The 18841-nt window shown below is 36.3% G+C and overlaps 1 protein-coding gene across 4 annotated transcripts in view; it reads left to right on the forward strand.

The window, feature by feature from the left end:
* The window catches only part of ACBD6 (acyl-CoA binding domain containing 6), a 144424-nt gene that overhangs the window by 57005 nt on the left and 68578 nt on the right, over nucleotides 1-18841 (forward strand). For all 4 annotated transcript variants that reach the window (XM_036273546.1, XM_036273547.1, XM_036273550.1 and 1 more), the window contains one exon: nucleotides 10047-10152. In XM_036273546.1, coding sequence (XP_036129439.1) covers nucleotides 10047-10152 — 106 coding nt within the window. The remainder of the gene's footprint in view (nucleotides 1-10046; nucleotides 10153-18841) is intronic.

The following is an 18841-nucleotide window of genomic DNA, read 5'->3' on the forward strand; positions in this document are numbered from 1 at the left end:
TAAAGCCTTTTAATGATTTCCTATAGCACTTAGGATAAAATTTAAAAATCCTTAACATGTCTTACAGGGCCCTTCATCATCTTCATCTAATGCCAGTTTTCCCCTCCCACCACCTCTTTGTTCACTCTGCCTCAACTCCATTGGCTTACTTTTATTTCCTGGAAGGTCAAAATAATGTTTGATAGATGAATTGATTGACAGTGTTATATAAGGATATGTGAGAAATGGCCCCAGCTTACAATATATGCTAAAATCTTATGGTAATAATGTTAGCTAACATTTATGGACCACTTCTTTTTTTTATCCTCACTTGAGGACATTTTTTGTTGTTGTTCAGATAGAGAGGGAGGGAGAGAGAGAGAAACATCGATGTAAAAGGGACACATCGAGTGGTTGCCACCCACACGACCCAACCAGGGCCGGGGACAAACTGCAACCGAGGTACGTGCCCTTAGCGGGAACTGAACCCCGGTCTCTTCAGACTGCAGGCTGACGCTCTAACCGCTGAGCCAAACCGGCCTATGGACCACTTCTTATATGCTAGTAACTATGTTCCACTTGTTATATATTGTTTCATGCAATCTTCAGAATGATCCTATGAGATGTAGGTATTATTAATATCTGTGTTTTACAAATGAGGAAACGGATACTCAGAGAGGTTAGGTTACTTGCCCTAGGTCACATGGTTAATAACTGCTCTTTTTTTTTTTTTTTTTTTTTTTATTCTCACCCGAGGACATTTTTCCATTTTTTGTTCAGGTACAGTGGGAGGGAGAGAGAGGAACAGAGAGAGAGAGAGAGAGAGAAACATCGACGTGAAAGGAACACATCGAGTGGCTGCCACCCGCACAACCAACCAGGGCCGGGGACAAACTGCAACCAAGGTACATGCCCTTAGCGGGAACCGAACCCGGGTCTCTCAGGACCGCAGGCCGATGCTCTAACCGCTGAGCCAAACCGGCCAGGGCAATAACTGCTCTTAATTGCTACACTACTGCCCCTGAAATATTTGAAGAATCATTGTAATCACTAACTGATAAAATTGAATTTGACAGTTGTTATTATATTAATACAGCAAATATCTTCAGTTTAAATTTTTGAATTAAATTCCATTCTACTTAGTGTTTTTAAAAATGCACTTTACTGGTAAAATTAGACACTAGTCTTTCATTTATCAGTATACTGATGATGATGATGTTTTCTTTGGATTAATTGTTTTCATTGATTTTAGACTTACCTTAATGGTTCAGAATATAATTCAGCTCTGCAGAGCCTGTTAGTCAAGGGATTCTATAGATTTTTCTGATGTGGCCACTGGTTTTGCAAGAATTGATCAGAATTGAACTATGTTTTTTCTTATAGGCAATGAAAGTATCAGAAATTTTCAACCATCTCTTTTAGAGCTAAGCAGGATTTAAGAGGTGAAAATTTTTTTCAGTAACTTGGTGCCTTTATAAATCATGGCTAAATAACTTTTCCAGTATAATGAGTTATCTGCAAGAAGTGTACATTGCTCTTTTCTTTGTCATTGCTTGCTTGGGAAAAAAGTGAGAAAAACATTTTAATAACATACTAACAACATAAATGAAATAATAAATAGAACTTTTTGTTTGAGGCTTTTAGAATTTTCTAGTCCTATAACTAGGTACACTGCTTATATATCACAGTCTGAAAATAGTTATTAATTGGTTATTTCCCATAACTGAAACCAGTTGTAGATCTCGTAGAATTCTGGGTTGGATTGTGATTCAGTATACAGGGGTGGGTAAAAGTAGGTTTACAGTTGTAATATGAATGCATAATATAATAATTAATAAAAAAGAAGAACATAAACTCTGTTTCATGTACTCACAACTGTAAACCTACTTTCACCTACTGCTGTATTTGAATTTTTTAAATTTTCACCCAAGGACAATTTTTTTTTTTTTTTTTGCATTTATCTTCAGATAGAGTAGGAAGGAGAGAGGGAGGAAAAGAGAGAGAAACATCGATGTGAGAGAGACACATCGAGTGGCTGCCACCCACATGACCCAACCATGGCCAGGAACAAATTGCAACTGAGGTACATACCCTTAGCAGGAGCCGGTTGACAGGCCAATGTTCTAACCGCTGAGCCAAACCGGTCAGGGCTGTATATGAATTCTTTCAGTCATTGTTCACTTGTCTGTTTGACACTGTGTATTTTGAACCTACCCTATTACTTCCTTGGCTCTAAAGCACCATTGGTTTTAGAACACCATTATTATTTTTTTAGTGCCACTAATCAGTTATAATTTCTAAATGTCTGTCTGTCAGCTAGGATTTCAAAAATTATTTTAAGAACAACACAACATTCTTGGCCAGTGTGGCTCAGTGGATTGAGCCGCATCCCATGGACTGAGAGGTCCTGGTTCAATTCCCAGACAGAGCACATGCCTGGGTTGTGGGCTCAGTCCCCAGTAGGGGGCATGCAGGAGGCAGCCGATCCATGTATCTCTCTCATGTCGATGTTTTCTATCTCTCTCTCCCTTCCTGTCTCTCTAAAAATTAATAAAAACTTCTTTAAAAAAAACGACAACAAACAACAAAAAGACACTTTCTTAAATGCCTTGATCTGAATGTTAGACTTCTTTTTTTTTTTTTTTTTTTTTATCCTCACCCGAGGACATTTTTCGATATTTTGTTCAGATAGAGTGAGAGGGAGAGAGAGAGAGAGAAACATCAACATGAAAGCGACACATCGAGTGGTTGCCACCCACACGACCCAACCAGGGCCGGGGACAAACTGCAACCAAGGTACGTGCCCTTAGCGGGAACCGAACCCGGGTCTCTCCGGACCGCAGGCCAACGCTCTAACCGCTGAGCCAAACCGGCCAGGGCTGAATGTTAGACTTCTTGAACATAGTTACTGCCCAAGTGTTTTGCCTCCTCCAGGGCTTAGGATCAAGGTATTTCAGAAAGATACAGTACCATTTACAAGATTTACCTGGGGATCATAGTGTAGACTCTCATTTATGGTCTTTGGTAAGATTGAAACTCGAAAAGTGTTTTACAAGGTGAAATTAACATCTAAAATTTGAATTTGATGTTAATTAAAAGAGGGGACTTCTCATGTGCTAAATATGACAGCTATGACTACCATTTAATCCCTGAGTTAGGAGTTGACTTTACCTGTTTTGCTTCTCCCAGGTGAGGCTTGAAATCAATGAGATGTCATTATCATTTCCTAACATTGTATTTGGACAGAATAGGAATCCTTTACCTTTTAGGTCTACAACTTCTGGCCATACATCCAACATATAAAATAGAAACTTCAATTCCTACAGAGAAGTAATATTCACCAGCAGTACCTGTGAATTTTGTAAGGCAGCGTGCAGGTTTTCTTCCTAGAAAGACTGGTTCCCAAGGAATTTCACAGAGTGGCTTTTAGGTGATTTTACCATAGATCAGGGTCCAGTCTTTCGTTTCAAAGATCTAGAAAAAAACACATAGATGAGCAGACCCTCAGAGACAGAGGAGCAACACTAAAATACATCTGAAACTGAGCTGTAAACTAAAAGGCTTACTGTTTTTACCCAACAGGCTATATCATGGTAGTGATCCAAGTGCTTGGGTACCATCGGTGTGAGTATGGAGGGACCCAGAAAGACAGATAGTAGTCAGATGACCCTTGGTAAACATATAAATAGAGTGAGAGAAAGTGAATCTTTTGGAGAGTTGCTTTAGCCAAGGTTCAAATGAGATCTTGTGAGCAAACCGTCTGCCAGGGAGAAGTACTGCAGAATGTTCTTTTCCTCAGATTGTTCTTTTGGTCTGTGTTCTTTTGGCGTCACTGACTTTTATCCCCTTAGATGTCTTTTTGTTTTGTTTTTGTTTTTTTTCAGATGTGTTAAGGTTAGTGTCTGAATCAAATAGTTCTTTAAGTCTACGTGGGAGTCATTCCTTTTTCCTCTCTTTAATAGCTTATTTAGTTTAACTGTAAGAGGGCAGTTTTATTTCCCTTTATTTCAGGTTTTGGAAGGTGAATAACTGTTTTGTTCGCCAGCTAACTCATTGCCTACATTTGTTCCTTATATTATATGTAGTGAGCATGCCAAGGCTCTTTGGGATCTATGTCCAGTTTATCGCTCTAACCTTATCTCCCAACACCCAACCATAACAAAATGCTTGCGGTTCCTCTGAACACTTCTTTTTGGTGATCCTTTTCCTTTTCATTCTTTTTCTTCAGAACCCTTCAGTTACCCAGCTGGGTTGTCAGCTCATCCTTCAAAGCTAGGCTACAATGTCAACTTTTCTATATTGCTTTCTTTGGTCATCCTTGATTAGCCTGCTCTTTGCTTTGGGCCTCTACCTTCTAGAATATTAGGTTAGAGCAATGATACTCAAAAACTTTCTTGCTAATGTAGTCCCTAAGAGAATTTTGGAAGACCGTGTTCCCTTTTACATTTTTAAGGTAACATCTAAAAAATTACTTAAAAGCTTAAATAATTTTCAAGGGCATGATTTCTGGCATTTTGTAAATAATGAAAATTTAAAATAAAAATCGTACTTTTAGAAGTACCCAATGGAATCTAAATGCCGTAATGATAATCAATTTTTTAAAATACAAGAACATATGCCCTGGCCGGTTTTGCTCATTGGTTAGAGGGTCGACCTTCAGACCAATGAGTCGTGGATTCGATTCCGGCCAAGGGCACGTACACCGTGGTTGCAGTTCGTCCCCAGCCCTGGTTGGGTAGTGCGGGAGGCAGCCAGTCAGTGTGGCTCTATCACATCTGTCACAGTGTTTCTCTCTGTCTCTCTCCCTCCCACTCTATCTGATAATAAGTAGAAAAAATATCCTTGGGTGAAGGATAAAAAATAAATAAAATAAAATACAAGAACATGCTTACCACCCTGACCAATTTGACTCAGTGGTTAGAGCATCGACCTTCAGACCAAAGAGTTGCTGGTTCGATTTTAGTCAAGGGCATGTACCTCGTTTGTGGTTCGTCCCCAGCCCTGGTCAGGGTCATGCAGGAGGCAACCAGTCAATATGTCCCCTCAGGACGATGTTTCTCTTTCTCTCCCTTCCTCCCACTCTATCTGAAGATAAATAGAAAAATATCCTCTGGCGAGGATTTAAAAATAAAAAAGAACATGCCATTGAGAAAAACTGGTGAAATGGTACACAAGACCTGTTATTTTTTACAACTGCATGTGAATCTTCAACTGTCTTGAATAAATTTAATTAAATAAAATTCTTATCTTGACTTAAAAATACATGAACAAGTGCTTTAACAGTTAGACATTTTACAAAATTTACATTATTCTTCTATTCTGCTTCTCGCACATATTTCAAAGTATTCTATTTTGTGTAGTATTATCACACTACCATAATTCTGCAACAAAAATATGTATATAAGTTTGTCTTTTAAAAAATTAAAGTTTGTTACCCAAAAGCTTTAAGTAATAAAATTTTTTCTCATTTGAGTTACAATTATTTATATAACACACATTATAAATTTTGTTAATTATTAAACATAAGTAAAAATTTTATTGAAAGTGTATCAATGAAGTTTTTAAAAATATCTAGTTTAACCAATGAATATTTCTATTAGAATGAGACAAAGTTTAGCATCAAGTCATTTTTTTGTTTTATTTCAGCTCTTTCATCCTCTAACCTCAGTTACAGAAGGCTTTTTAACACCAAATTTTTACCCAAATTGTCCCTTTATTTAGTACTATGGAAGATTTTATTATCTTGATGCAGTACAACCTAGGGTTGATATTTTTTCCCCCAAACCTTTCCTAGTATATTAGTTAAACAGTATTTTTATGCAAGGGAGTAACAGGTTTAATTAATAATTGTTTGCTAAATCTTAGTAAAGTCTTTTGGTTTTAATTCCTAGAAGTAGACCATAGTAAGGAGAGAGGTATGTGCCTTTCTTTTATAAAGTTAAGGGGAGGGAGAGGGGCGGGTAGTGATTGAGAAGAAGGAATGTTAAAAAGGAGAATGGTGAGGAAATATTTACCACAGGAGCCTTTTCAGTGGGTCAGTTTAGGAAAGAGTGTATTTATATGGAAATTGAGCTGAAAATTAAGTCACATAAAATTTTCCATACCTATATATCCCTTTAAAGGTCTTTGTGGTATACCTCTGGAGCCCGCAGGTAGACATCCATCAGTTTGAGGAACTGGGAGCGGTGGTTTATATTTGTGGGAGTACTGGCTTACTCTTCTTGTGTGTTTTTATTCAAGAAATAATTTTTCATTGTCTACTTACTGGAATGCTGTTTTTATATCTGATTACTAGTTGCTTGGTAAATATATGAACTGAATTGAAATATTTATTTAATGTATCTATTAGATAGTTACATATCTGAGCTAGCCCCATAAATGTGATTTTTCAATTCTATGAGATAGGTGAAATAGTAGTTAAATGGACTAGGTGGCCTGCCATGAAGCCTGACTATTTGAAATATTCTTTGGGTAGGGAAATGCACTCTTTGTAGAAAGTGGTGCAGCTAGAATATTTAGGAATGGGCGAGGTTCTGTCCTTCCTGTGATTGATGAAAGATGGCCATACTTAAACACCATCCCTTTTTTCCATAATGGTGTGCCTTTATATTTCAAAAGAATTTCAAAGAAAGCCAGTGATACTTTTTTTTCTTTGGATACATAAATATATTTTCTGTCGATTTCGGAAATTTTGGAGAGAGACATTCTGTCTTGTGCTAGGGACAATGTGGGACAATCTTGAGGATAGCATCACAAACATAACTCATACTCATCCATGAAGAACGGATATGAGAATTTTATCTCTCACATTTAAGAAAGAGAGGGAGAAAGATAACTGGATAATAAGCATAAGAGAAGGAAGATAAGTTGAGAACACGTGGAAGGGCACTAATGCTTATTAAGGCTCACCTGTATTTGGTGCTGGTTGGAATCACTTGCACCTGTTTCCTTTAGGGATGGCTCTAGAGGGCAAGGTTGCCACTGGGAGATTGTGTTAACAGGGAAATGCAGAGGTAAAAGAATTTGATTTGTACTTTGTACACAATCTTGTTAGGGGCAAGAAATTAGATGTGGAAAGATGTTTTTCCACATGTTTCTCCATTCTGGCCACTAGGTGGTGGCATTGTATTGACAGCTTGGTTGCTGGCAAGTAAGATACTCAGACTTGAGTTGGGTAGATAACTATTCAACTACTAAGTCCACGTGTTATCATATATATATATCATATATATATATTTGAATATATCTCAACTTTGTATCACATTTGTGGTGATTTTATTGAATTTTTAAAGTTTTTCATTTACACTATATACTTTATCCTGAAATATTTTATAAATACCTCTATGTGCCTGACCTATTTAGCAGTGACAAACTGTAGACAGTAAGCAAATATTTAGATGAAAAGCTGCCCCCTGCCCTCCAAAAACTCATATACCAAATCAAAATATTTGATGCATATAAGAAACTGACAGTATATTAAGCAAAGCAAAAATTTAAATAGGCTTTTATTATATTGACTCTCTTACTGTTTATGGCATAGGTATATATGCACATTTGGGGTTCAGGAAGAGGGAACACTCAAAAGGTCCTCTCATCTATGACTGGGTATGAGTAATTGACATCCCGAGGATCCTTCTTTCTTTTTTTCTGTGCCCCACCAGCAGCTTCCCATTAGTTTCAAATTCAAACAATTGGTAAGTAGTACATTTTATATTCTGACTTAAAATGACACAATCCTTTCTCTCTCAGTTGAAGTTGCAGCCTCTTGAATTAGAGGGGTCTCTGTTACTGGATTGGAGAAAAATAGGTCCCTGTTATTCCAAAGCTGATATTCTGAATGCACATTTGCCTAGAAACTATGTTTTGTTGTGTGGGTTTTTTTTGTGGTAGTTAAAATATAGCTAAAGTGGTACTATTTGCAACCTTAATTTTAAATATCAGACCTCTCCTTTCTGGGGTTTTAGCCTCAGACTTCTTTCTCTATTTTCTTTCAGAATAGGTAATCTGTAAAAATGTATTTTTCTCTTCTACAAAATGGACATTATCAAGAGACCATAAACAGGATTGGGCAAAAGTGGGTTTACATTTGTTTGTATGCAAAACACAGAGTTTATTCTTGTTTTATTTAGTAATTATTGTATTATATTTTATACAAACAAATGTAAACCCATTTTTGCACACCCCTGTATTCCTTTTAAACATGATTTCTTCCTGGACACATGCCTCATTTTCTCCACCTTGAAGCAGACTGTTTCTCCTCTGTACTCTTTTAGGCCTTTCTGAAGATCCAGTTTTACCTTATATTAATGGTGTATCAGTATTGTCATCCCAACTCTACTGGGCATGCATTGAATACAAAGCTTCTTGCTTATCCTTGTTATCTGTTAACAGAATCTTGCCCAGTGCTTTGCATGTAGTAGGTGCTCAGTTAAATATATCACATGCATAAGGAAAACTTAGATGATTAAGGCCAAAGTAGTGTGTTTTAAGTTAATTACCTCTGACTAAAAATGATTTTTATAGGGTATAAGGTATTTAAATTGGCTTTTAAAATAGGAGGACTTCTGTGGCTAGGTGCTTTAATTTCTGATGAATGGAGGCTACGGTCTTGAGGTTATAAAACACTAGTTATAATTTTTGGAACTCAAATTGCATTCTTTTAAGCCTGTCCAGAAAATTCAGTGCAAGTAGGAAACAGTTTCATTGTTAATATTCCAAATTATTTATCCCTTTGAGGATGTCATTGAAGCTGACCCCCATCTTCAACACCCCCCCACACATACACACACCACATGTTCAGAAAAATGCACATGCATTAACACAGATAATTCTCTTTCCTGTTTTCAAGAACTCATAGACCTCATGTTAAGAACTGCTTTATTTTCTAGAATAGACTACAGTTGACTAGTCAAGATATGATAGAAAAATGTACTATATAGAAAACCAGTTGATCTGAGTGAGTGCTAGCTCTCCTGTTCTGCCTTTGATAAACTCGATGGATTTGTCAGGGCATATAATCTCTCCTTACTCCTGCTTTGTGAAGTTATTGGATAAAAGTAAATTTAGTACATTGATGTATTTAGAATGGTGCTGGGTGCATAATATGCTTCTCAGTTTTTGTTCCAGTCTTTGTTTCTATTATCTCATTAAGAATTTCTGAATTTTGTGATGCCCTAACTTATCTTTCCTTTAAAAAAAATTACTTTTCAATTATCTTTGCCTTAAGAAAATTACTTTAGAGTGTGTGTGTGTGTGTGTGTGTGTGTATTTTAAACTTGGGTAGCAATCAGTTTATCATCCTGTTGTTCTGTAAGACAAGCAGTAAGCTGTATTCTGATCTTTCGATACCTCTGTATGGACAATACAATGCTTCTTAGTGCAGTGCTACGGTTGAAAAGTTTGAGTCAGAGGAAGTGTGTGCCTGTCCATGTGTGGAAGGAAGTGACTGGAGAGAGCACCGGGGTCACCCGCTGAAGATGCTACAGTGGTGTGTCAGTGTGACTGGGAAAGCAGTGAGGCTTTTCTCTATAATTGTCGTTGATGAGAACCGTCATCTGTTCAGGGGCTGGATGTGTTATGTATTGAAAATCCATTATTGTTCATGGAAAATTCTTTACAAAAACAGAGATTTCGCCCTGGCCGGTTTGGCTCAGCGGTTAGAGCGTCGGCCTGCGGTACAGAGAGACCCGGGTTCGGTTCCCGCTAAGGGCATGTACCTCGGTTGCAGTTTGTCCCTGGCCCTGGTCGGTCATGCGGGTGGCAACCACTCGATGTGTTCCTTCACATCGATGTTTCTCTCTCTCTCTCTTCCTCTCTCTCCCTCCCACTCTGTCTGAACAAAAAATGTGAAAATGTCCTCGGGTGAGGATAAAAAAAAAAAAAAAAATAGTTCTGTTGTATTCAGCATAAAAACCATTAATAAATAATTGATGAAAAGTTTAAAAAAACAAAAACAAAAAAATCAGAGATTTCATTGTTTGTCAGTAGCAAACGGGTTGTGTTTAAAATATATAACTTTTATGGATTACCTAGGAAGTCAAACACTTTTTTATTTTTACTCTCATTAGGGAAGAAGACAAAAACATATTTGATTACTGCAGGGAAAACAACATTGACCATATATCCAAAGTCATCAAATCGAAAAATGTGGATGTGAATATGAAAGATGAAGAGGTATGAAAAACGTGTCCTATAATTATTTTCTTATGCTTTCTTGTTCTGCCCAGTACTTTTTTCTAAATGGCAGGCCTGTGAACTGCAAGTCAGGTCCGGTATGGTCAGGTGTATGTCAGAATATCTAAACGAGATGGTGCGCCCCAGTTAAGGTACTTTCTGTGTCCGGCTCCTACATGTCTCTGTCCATGGTATAGAAGTTACTAGGTGAAACCCGCATGCAAATAACTCCTGTTTATTCATATGGAGGGAGAGACTGTTCACATAAATGCAGTCTGTAGGCAATATGGAACTGTTTTTAAATAGCTTTGTGTCCTCTATCATTATATCTTAAATGCTATATTGTTCTTTACTCAATAAGTATATTTCTAGAAAACTGACAGAACTCTGGTAAATCCAATCATTTAAACGTGGGCCCACAATTTAAATATATTTTGTAAATTACTTCTTAAGTGTATTTGTTTTGTGAATAAAACTGTTGATATACTGAGCTTATATTGTCCCTGAATTATAGTTGTTAAAAAAGAAGCAAATTTTAATTCACTTTTAATCATTTTTCTTATTCTTTGGTAATAGAGGGAAAGCTGATTGAATTGGCTAGAAGCTGGCAATTGTTAGGAAGAGGACATGCAGTGATCTTAGATAATGTGTAGAGTAGATAAATAATCAACTTATGTATTAACTGAGAGTTTTCTGTGTAGGTTAGCTCTTAATACAGGGTAGGGCAGAAGTAGGTTTATAGTTGTGAGTATGCAAAATAGATTTTATTCTTGTATTATTACTTATTCATTATTGTATTGTTTTCCATATGAACAACTGCAAACCTACCTTTGCCCACCCTGTATTATCTCACTTTTAGGCAACATCTTTCCTGTAACATATCGTCAGTGACATCTGAAACTGAAAATGTTAGGCTATAATTAATTCTACAGTAAAGGGGAGCCAGTAGTACTCTTTGTTCTCCCCTAGTAGTGAATAAACAGAGCCAACAACGAGAAAAGCTAGAGAAAAGCAGACGCCAGATTGTGAAATAATAAAACCAGGTCATGATTCCAGCTAGGGGTCTTTTTGTCCTTTCAGGATCAGAATACTTTCTTTTTAGTGAATCAGGCATGATTGCTTCTCTGGTTTTATTGTTGCTTTTTTGTTTGTGCTCGTGAGTTAACATTTTTATAAAATTAATACATGTGGATAGTTCAGAGAAGATCAAATAGTACTATATATGTTATAACAAAAAGTACTCCCTTACCTGCATCCTTCACACATTTGATTCTAGCTCCCCTTGAGGCAAAAACTTACAATTCTTTTAGTTGTTTCTAATTCTTAATAATCTACTTGTATCTCTTGATTTTATAATTAGCAATGTAATATAATTAATTATATTATGACAACATATTGTTCATTGTTGAGCTAGGGACTACTGTGTGTGTTAACTTTTGCTATAGCAAAAAACAACCCCAAATTTCAGTGGCTAACAAAAACATTTCTTTTTTTGCTCATATTTCAAAAGGGTTTTAGATCACATGAGGCTCTGCTGGGTTCTCTAGCCTTGTTTGGGATCAGTTCATGTTCATTTTATGTATCTTCTCATTCTGAGACTCAGTCTCATTAGAGAGACACTACCTGAGGCAAAAGCTAAAGGCACACAGACCAGACCCCACAAATGCATTTAAAGATTTTGCTTGGATGTGGTATTTGTCACATCTACTCAGATTCCTTTCTCCAAAACAAGTCATGAGGCGAAGCCCCAAGTTGGTATGGTAGAAGTCTGCTCAATTGTAAAGAAGCAAGGGAAGGGTGGGAAGGGAATGAATAATTACGTAGTTATGAATAATACAGTATGCATACCTTGGTACAACATTTTGTTTTTCTTACGGTTAATAATGACCTCATTTTTGTTTTTTGTATTTTCTTAGTTGTCTATGTTTCTGTCATTACTTTTTTTCCTCAAATTGCCCAACAGAGGCATTCTCACTGTGGTGAAACACTTCAGGTAATCAATCCCATATATTTTTGGGCGATATTCCTTCTAGAACCCTCTTTCCTTCTTCATCTCTAAACTGAACTGGCTAATCTCCAGACCTGTTGTAGATGTCATCCTAGGATTATGCTTTACCGCCATCCTGAGAATTCTCTTCTCCTTTCTCCTGGATTCTTCTGTTTTCTGGATTCCGGATCTTAATCTCTTATTGTTTATTTCCCATTTTGGATGGAGTACCTCCTCCAGTAACTCCTTTTATTCATTTCCTGGTTTTGATGGAGCATTTCCTGTAGTAGCTGCCTGAGAAAGGTAGATGTTTTGAGATCTTCCTTGTTGAAAATGTTTCCATCACAGTTCTTGGCATATTCCAAATGCTCAAAAAAAATTGATGATTTAATGGATGATTGAAAGAATGAAAAACTAGAAGCAGTATCATATAATGGTGAAGAGCTAGACTAAATGGAATCAAGACTTAGCACTATCACATCCTAGTGTATGCCCTTTCAAGTTTATTCTGTGACTCAACTTCCTAATGTATAAAATGGAGACAGCCACAGCACCTGTGTCAGGGTTGTGTTAAGCGTTAAATGAGGTAATATGTATAAAGCAGTTAAACAGTACCTGACATACACATAGTGAGCACTCAATAGATTTTAGCTATCTTGATTATTCTTTTTTTTTTTAATCTTCACTCAAGGACATTTTTGCATTCATCTTTCAGATAGAGCAGGAGGGAGAAAAGGAAGAAGAGAGAGAGAAACAATGATGTGAGAGAGACCCATCGAATGGTTGCCACCCACATGACCCCAACCGGGGCTGGGGACAAATTGCAACCGCGATACGTGCCCTTAGTGGAAACTGAACCCGAGACTCTCTAATCCGTGGGCCGACACTCTAACAGCTGAGCCAAATCGGCCAGGGCTATCTTGATTATTCTTAATGAATAATATGAATGAAGAATGAGAATATAATGAAGAGATGAAAGAAGAAACCACTTCCCTCTTTTTTTTAACTTAATTAATTAATTAATTTATTTATTATTATTATTTTTTTTATCCTCACCCGAGGACATTTTTCCATTTTTTGTTCAGGTAGAGTGGGAGGGAGAGAGAGGAACAGAGAGAGAGAGAGAAACATCGACGTGAAAGGGACACATCGAGTGGCTGCCACCCGCACGACCGACCAGGGCCGGGGACAAACTGCAACCGAGGTACATGCCCTTCACGGGAACCGAACCCGGGTCTCTCTGGACCGCAGGCCGACGCTCTAACCGCTGAGCCAAACCGGCCAGGGCTTAACTTAATTTTTTAGAGCAGTTTTAGGTTTACAATAAAATTGAGAGGAAGGTACAGAGATTTCCCATATCCCATATACTCCCAACCCTATGCATGTGTTGCCTCTTCCATTTACTAACATCACTCACCAGAATGTTACCTTTTTTAAAAAAAAAACTAAGGATGAACCTACACTGAGACATCATAATCACCCAAATTCCTAGTTTACCTCAGGGTTCACTCTTGGTTGTCTACATTCTATAGGTTTGGATAAATGTATAAAAATAATACTGAAAATCAGATTCACATGTGACCTTTGTAAGGATCGTTGGACATCATTGAAAGGGATAAAATAAGTGTCTAGAACACAAACAGCTTACACTAATAACACATTTTTTTATTTAAAATATACTTGTAAAATGTATTGCTTCTGTCATTTAGTTACTTTGATGTAGTAGCTTCCTAGGTCTTCCAGTTTGTTTCCTGTCATTTAGTTACTTTGATGTAGTAGCTTCCTAGGTCTTCCAGTTTGTTTCCCACGCAGCTGCCTTTACCCCGATCTGTCAGAACATTCGATGAAGTGCTTACACATTCATAGACTGAGACGCCAAGAATTCAGTTGGGTTCTCTCATTGCTCCAAACAGATTTCTGCCCTCTCAGCCATGACAACTCAGGCTGGGCTTTGAATACTGATGGCAAGCCTTTTTATTATTAATCAGGGATTTGTATGAATTAATTTAAGAACATGAGGGAGATGAGAGCTTAAAATGAGAATTAAATTTAACATCCTAAATAAAATAAATGGTACTGCTTAATGATGTTTAAAGCTCTAGCAAATAAAACAACAACTTGATAAGCCTTTGTGATGGACTAAAAGTATATAACCTCAAAGTTAAGTTGCTAGCTAAATGCTTTTAACTCTTTTATCAGAAAAATGACATTTCTCTGTAATGAGTTGGATAACAGTTAGCAGTTGTGAAAGGACATTTGGTTCTTCTTTGTGTTTATCTGTGTGATATGTGAACTTGAGACATTTCACTCTTGGTTGTCTAAGATTCTTTGGGATGGAATAGGACTTTATTTAAAATGTTTATCCAGCAGGTTCAGCTCAATTTCAGTCTTGTCCTTAGATGACTAAAAAGTGCATTTATTGCTCTTAAAATTTGCTATGAGCACATAAAGACTTTTTTTTTTAATCCTCACCCAAGGACATTTTCCCTTTTTTTTTTGGTTCAGATAGAGTGGGAGGGAGAGAGAGAGAGAGAAACATTGACGTGAAAGGGACACATCTAGTGTCAGCCTCCCACACGACCCAACCAGGGCTGGGGACAAACTGCAACCGAGGCACATGCCCTTAGCGGGAACTGAACCCGGGTCTCTCCGCACCGCAGGCCAACTAACTGCTGAGCCAAACTGGCCAGGGAAGACATTTGATTATAGTCATAAAATATACTGCATTCTCATTCCCACATATTTGAAATAAGAACAATTATTACAGTGCCTGAAATGCATATATTTGGGTCTGTATCTAGTATAGCGCATGAATATATGTCAGATGCCTTTTAAATAAAATATTAAAATATTAATATTTTATAATGAAGTTGTTATATATAAGTATGGTTCCTGATATATATCTTTTATTTATTCAAGTTGTAATTACTACTAGCGTAGCATATATTTTTAATTTGAGAAATTTACACGGTGTTACCTACTGATACAGTAATTAGGACATTGTATATATTTCACATAATGGAAAAAAGTTTTGCAATTATATTTACTATTCGGGAAGCTATCCACACATCAGATGTTTTAAGTTCCAAGTTTATAGCATCATGGTGCTCTGTAAACTCATTTTTTATTTAAAATACAACTTTTACTGCATTTCTTAACCATTTGCAGAAATATTTGGAATTTGAGATAGACAATATGAAGAGGAATGTAAAAGAGAAGATCTAAGAACCTATTAATTTTTTTAAATGGTGATTCAATTTTTATCATTGATCCATATTAATATAGCTCCCTACACATGCCAAATATTTATGTTTTTCAAAATATATATTTTAAGGGTAAAGAAGGATTTAAAAAATTTATAAAGTATGTGTGATATAAGGATTTAAATAATTTATAGTATTTCTTATTAGTTGTCAGACACAAATTATATCTGCATAATTCCTGTCACACACATTTTTTCTCAAATCAGTGCCATATACAATAGACATTAAATACATGCTTATTTTAAAATATTAAAGTAATATTTTAAATCTTTACATTAATTTAAAATTTTTAGGACCAATGTAGCAATGTAATGGTATTTGAACAAAACAGGTTATAGTATTCTGGTGCAAACTGGCATTGGTCCTCCCAAAAGCATTCGTACAGTTCATTGGTTTCCATAGGTTCTTACTAATGCACTCCCAAGTTACTTTTTTATTGAGCTATTTCTTTAGTTAAGTTCTTTCTTTTCTATCATTTTGAAGGTATAATTGTTTTTACCGTTTTCCATATGTTTATTGATCCTTTCAAATATTTCAAGGAAGATCACCTTTCTTTTGACTCCATTTTTTTCCCTTCTCACTTTGTTTTAAATCTGTGGCTCGTGCAGAATACAATCTACAAGTTATTGTCTTGAGAAACTGCTGGAAAATCTGGCAGAACTGTTAGTATTAACCAAACAAAGAAGCACAGGATTTAGGAGACAGCCAGTATACTACGGCTAAATTTGTACCTTTATTTAAGATTTGAGACAGGAAGAAAAAAAAGCATCTTTTAAAATCACGTTTTACATTTGAGTATATGTTATTTAGGTTGTATAGTTGATTAAAGTATTAATTTTAAGGAACTTTGTTCATACTAATAATTGAGAAATGTCCAATTATGTTCATTTGCATTAACACCATTTAAAAATTAAGAATATGGTAATAGTTTATATCAGAAACTCTTATTTAATACAAAATCAGAAAACAGTGAAAGTAGTTAAATTCTTACGAGCTTTGGGAACTTTTATTGTGGTAAAATATACATAAAATTTACCATTTTAACCATTTTTAAGTGTATAGGTGTGTGGCACTACTTTCATTCATATTGTTATGCAGCTATCACCCAACATTTATCTCCAGAGCTTTCTCATCTCCAAATAAAAATTCTGCAATCATAAATCCTGATGCCCCGTTTTCCACTCCCCCGTCCCCTGTCAACCACCCTTCTACTTTCTACCTCCATGACTGTGACTACTCTAGATCCCTCATGTAAATGGAATCATGATATTTGCCCATTCGTGACTGGCTTATTTCACCTAGCATAAGGTCTTCCGGGTCATCCATGTTGTAGCACGTGTCAGAATTTCCTTTCTTTTTCAAAGTGAATAATATTCCATCATGTGTATGTATTGCATTTTGTATATCCAAAGTCATTATGGACACTTGGGTTGCTTTCATATTTCGGCTCTTGTGAATAATGCTGCTTTAAACGTGGATGTATAAATTTTTGTTTGATTTTTTTCTTAACACTTAATTAAGAAAAATTTTAAACATGCAGGCAACTTATTATTGCTATTATTTCTTATTTTATACAGGATGAAGTGATATCTCCCTTGCTTTTTTCTTCACTCTTATGTCACTAACATATGGCTTAGTTAATGCTTGTGAAGGGATTTAAAATATTCCCTGCTAACTCAGCAACACCTTAGATCTTAGCCAGTGAAAGAGATCAAATAGTTGCTGATTTTAAATGTGTATTACAGCCTGGTTGGTGTGGCTCAGTGTATTATTGAGCACCATCCCATGGACTGAGAGGTCCTGGTTCAATTCCTAGTCAGGGCACATGCTCGGGTTGCAGACTTGATCCCCAGTAGGGGGCGTGCAGGAGGCAGCCGATTGATGTTTCTGTCTCTCCCTTCCTCTCTCTCTCAAAAAAAAAAAAAACGAAAACAATAAAAACATTTTAAAAAATAAATAAATGTGTATCACACATATTGGTGTGTAGTTTGCTTTTTAATGCTGCTAAATTAATTACTCCACAGGAAGCTACCGGCTTTCATGAGATCTTAAACTGCCTTCCAATCCTATTCCTACCTTTAAGTTTTTGAAATAACATTGTGGGTTCACTGTTGAGAAGAGGTGGAAGTAGGAGGCATTATGCAGTTTCTAATGGTTATAGGTGGGGAGTTCTTACTGTAGCAGCTACTACTGCAGTACAGCAGTAAAGGGGAGAAGCTAGGGATAGGGTAGAGGGCACAGAGTCACTACAGGGTATTGGTACTGAAGTCAGTTTCCACTACAGTTGTAAATTAAAACTCAGGTTTTTTTTTTTTGCAGAGAGAAATTGAAGTTGACCTGTTTACTGTATTTCATTTGTTAGACAGTACTGTATCATACCGTCTTTGGTACAGTGGCAAGGTGACTCTTCTTACAAATCTAAACATAACCAACTTTGCCATGTTTTTGTCTACTGTGTGTATGGTGTACATGCTTTGTATCTGTTCTCCAAATACCATACGAACATCAAGACTTGTTTTATTATACAATCTTCTTTACTTAATTTGTGCTATCCCAGAGAAAATCTAGTTTTTAAAAATTACATGGTTTGAGGACAAGCAACTAAGAATATCAGAGAAGCATTTAAAATATTAAGACCCACACTGTATTTTCCAGAAGGTGTGAAAGTAACACCACTTAATAGGTTAGCTGCCACCTGCACTTTCGAAGCACTTGAGTCATTCATCTGTCTGGGGTAGGACAGTAGTAGTACCCTTGCCTGGTTAATAGATGAGAACTCTTTCCCCCTGTGTTTTACTGTATTTGAATTCCAGAATTTATCCAGAGCTCTCCAAACAGTGCTTGTGGTCTTCTGGTGGCCTAACAAAGATTCCTTTTAATAATGGTTTTCCCCCTTTTCTTCTCAGTACTTCTGGGCTGTTTTTTGCAAAAGAGTTATTGAAACTAGATACAAAGAATTGTCAGCTTTTGTGGTAGCAGTAAAAATAAATTTAACTTGAAAATTTGTAAGAGATTGTATCATTCATAGAAGATAAAACAAATATATAGAAAAAGTAGGTGAAGTGCTTCATAAATTTGGATAAAGTCTTTAAGCAGATACAGCTTTAATGTGCACCTAATTCATGATTTTTCTTGAGAAAAAGGAAAGAGAAAGGAAAGAAACCATAGGTGTTTATTTAGTTCCTGATGTTGTCATAAATGACTATGAGGATAGTATCTTTGCAAATTATTATTTATGTTATTACTTGAACTGATAATCATAAATTTGGGCAGGTTGTGGGATCTTTATAATTTGAAGAAGTAAAGTGTCATCTCATTCAGACTCTTGGCTGTGCTGGTCTTTGTTCATTTAAATACAAAACATTTTGAAGGCAAAAATTCCAAAGCCTGATTTATTTTATCTGTGCTTATTTACAAGTAGGTTTAATCCTGTTCTTGA

Source organism: Molossus molossus, unplaced genomic scaffold (assembly GCF_014108415.1).
Source record: "Molossus molossus isolate mMolMol1 unplaced genomic scaffold, mMolMol1.p scaffold_m16_p_20, whole genome shotgun sequence".
Lineage (NCBI taxonomy): Eukaryota > Metazoa > Chordata > Mammalia > Chiroptera > Molossidae > Molossus > Molossus molossus.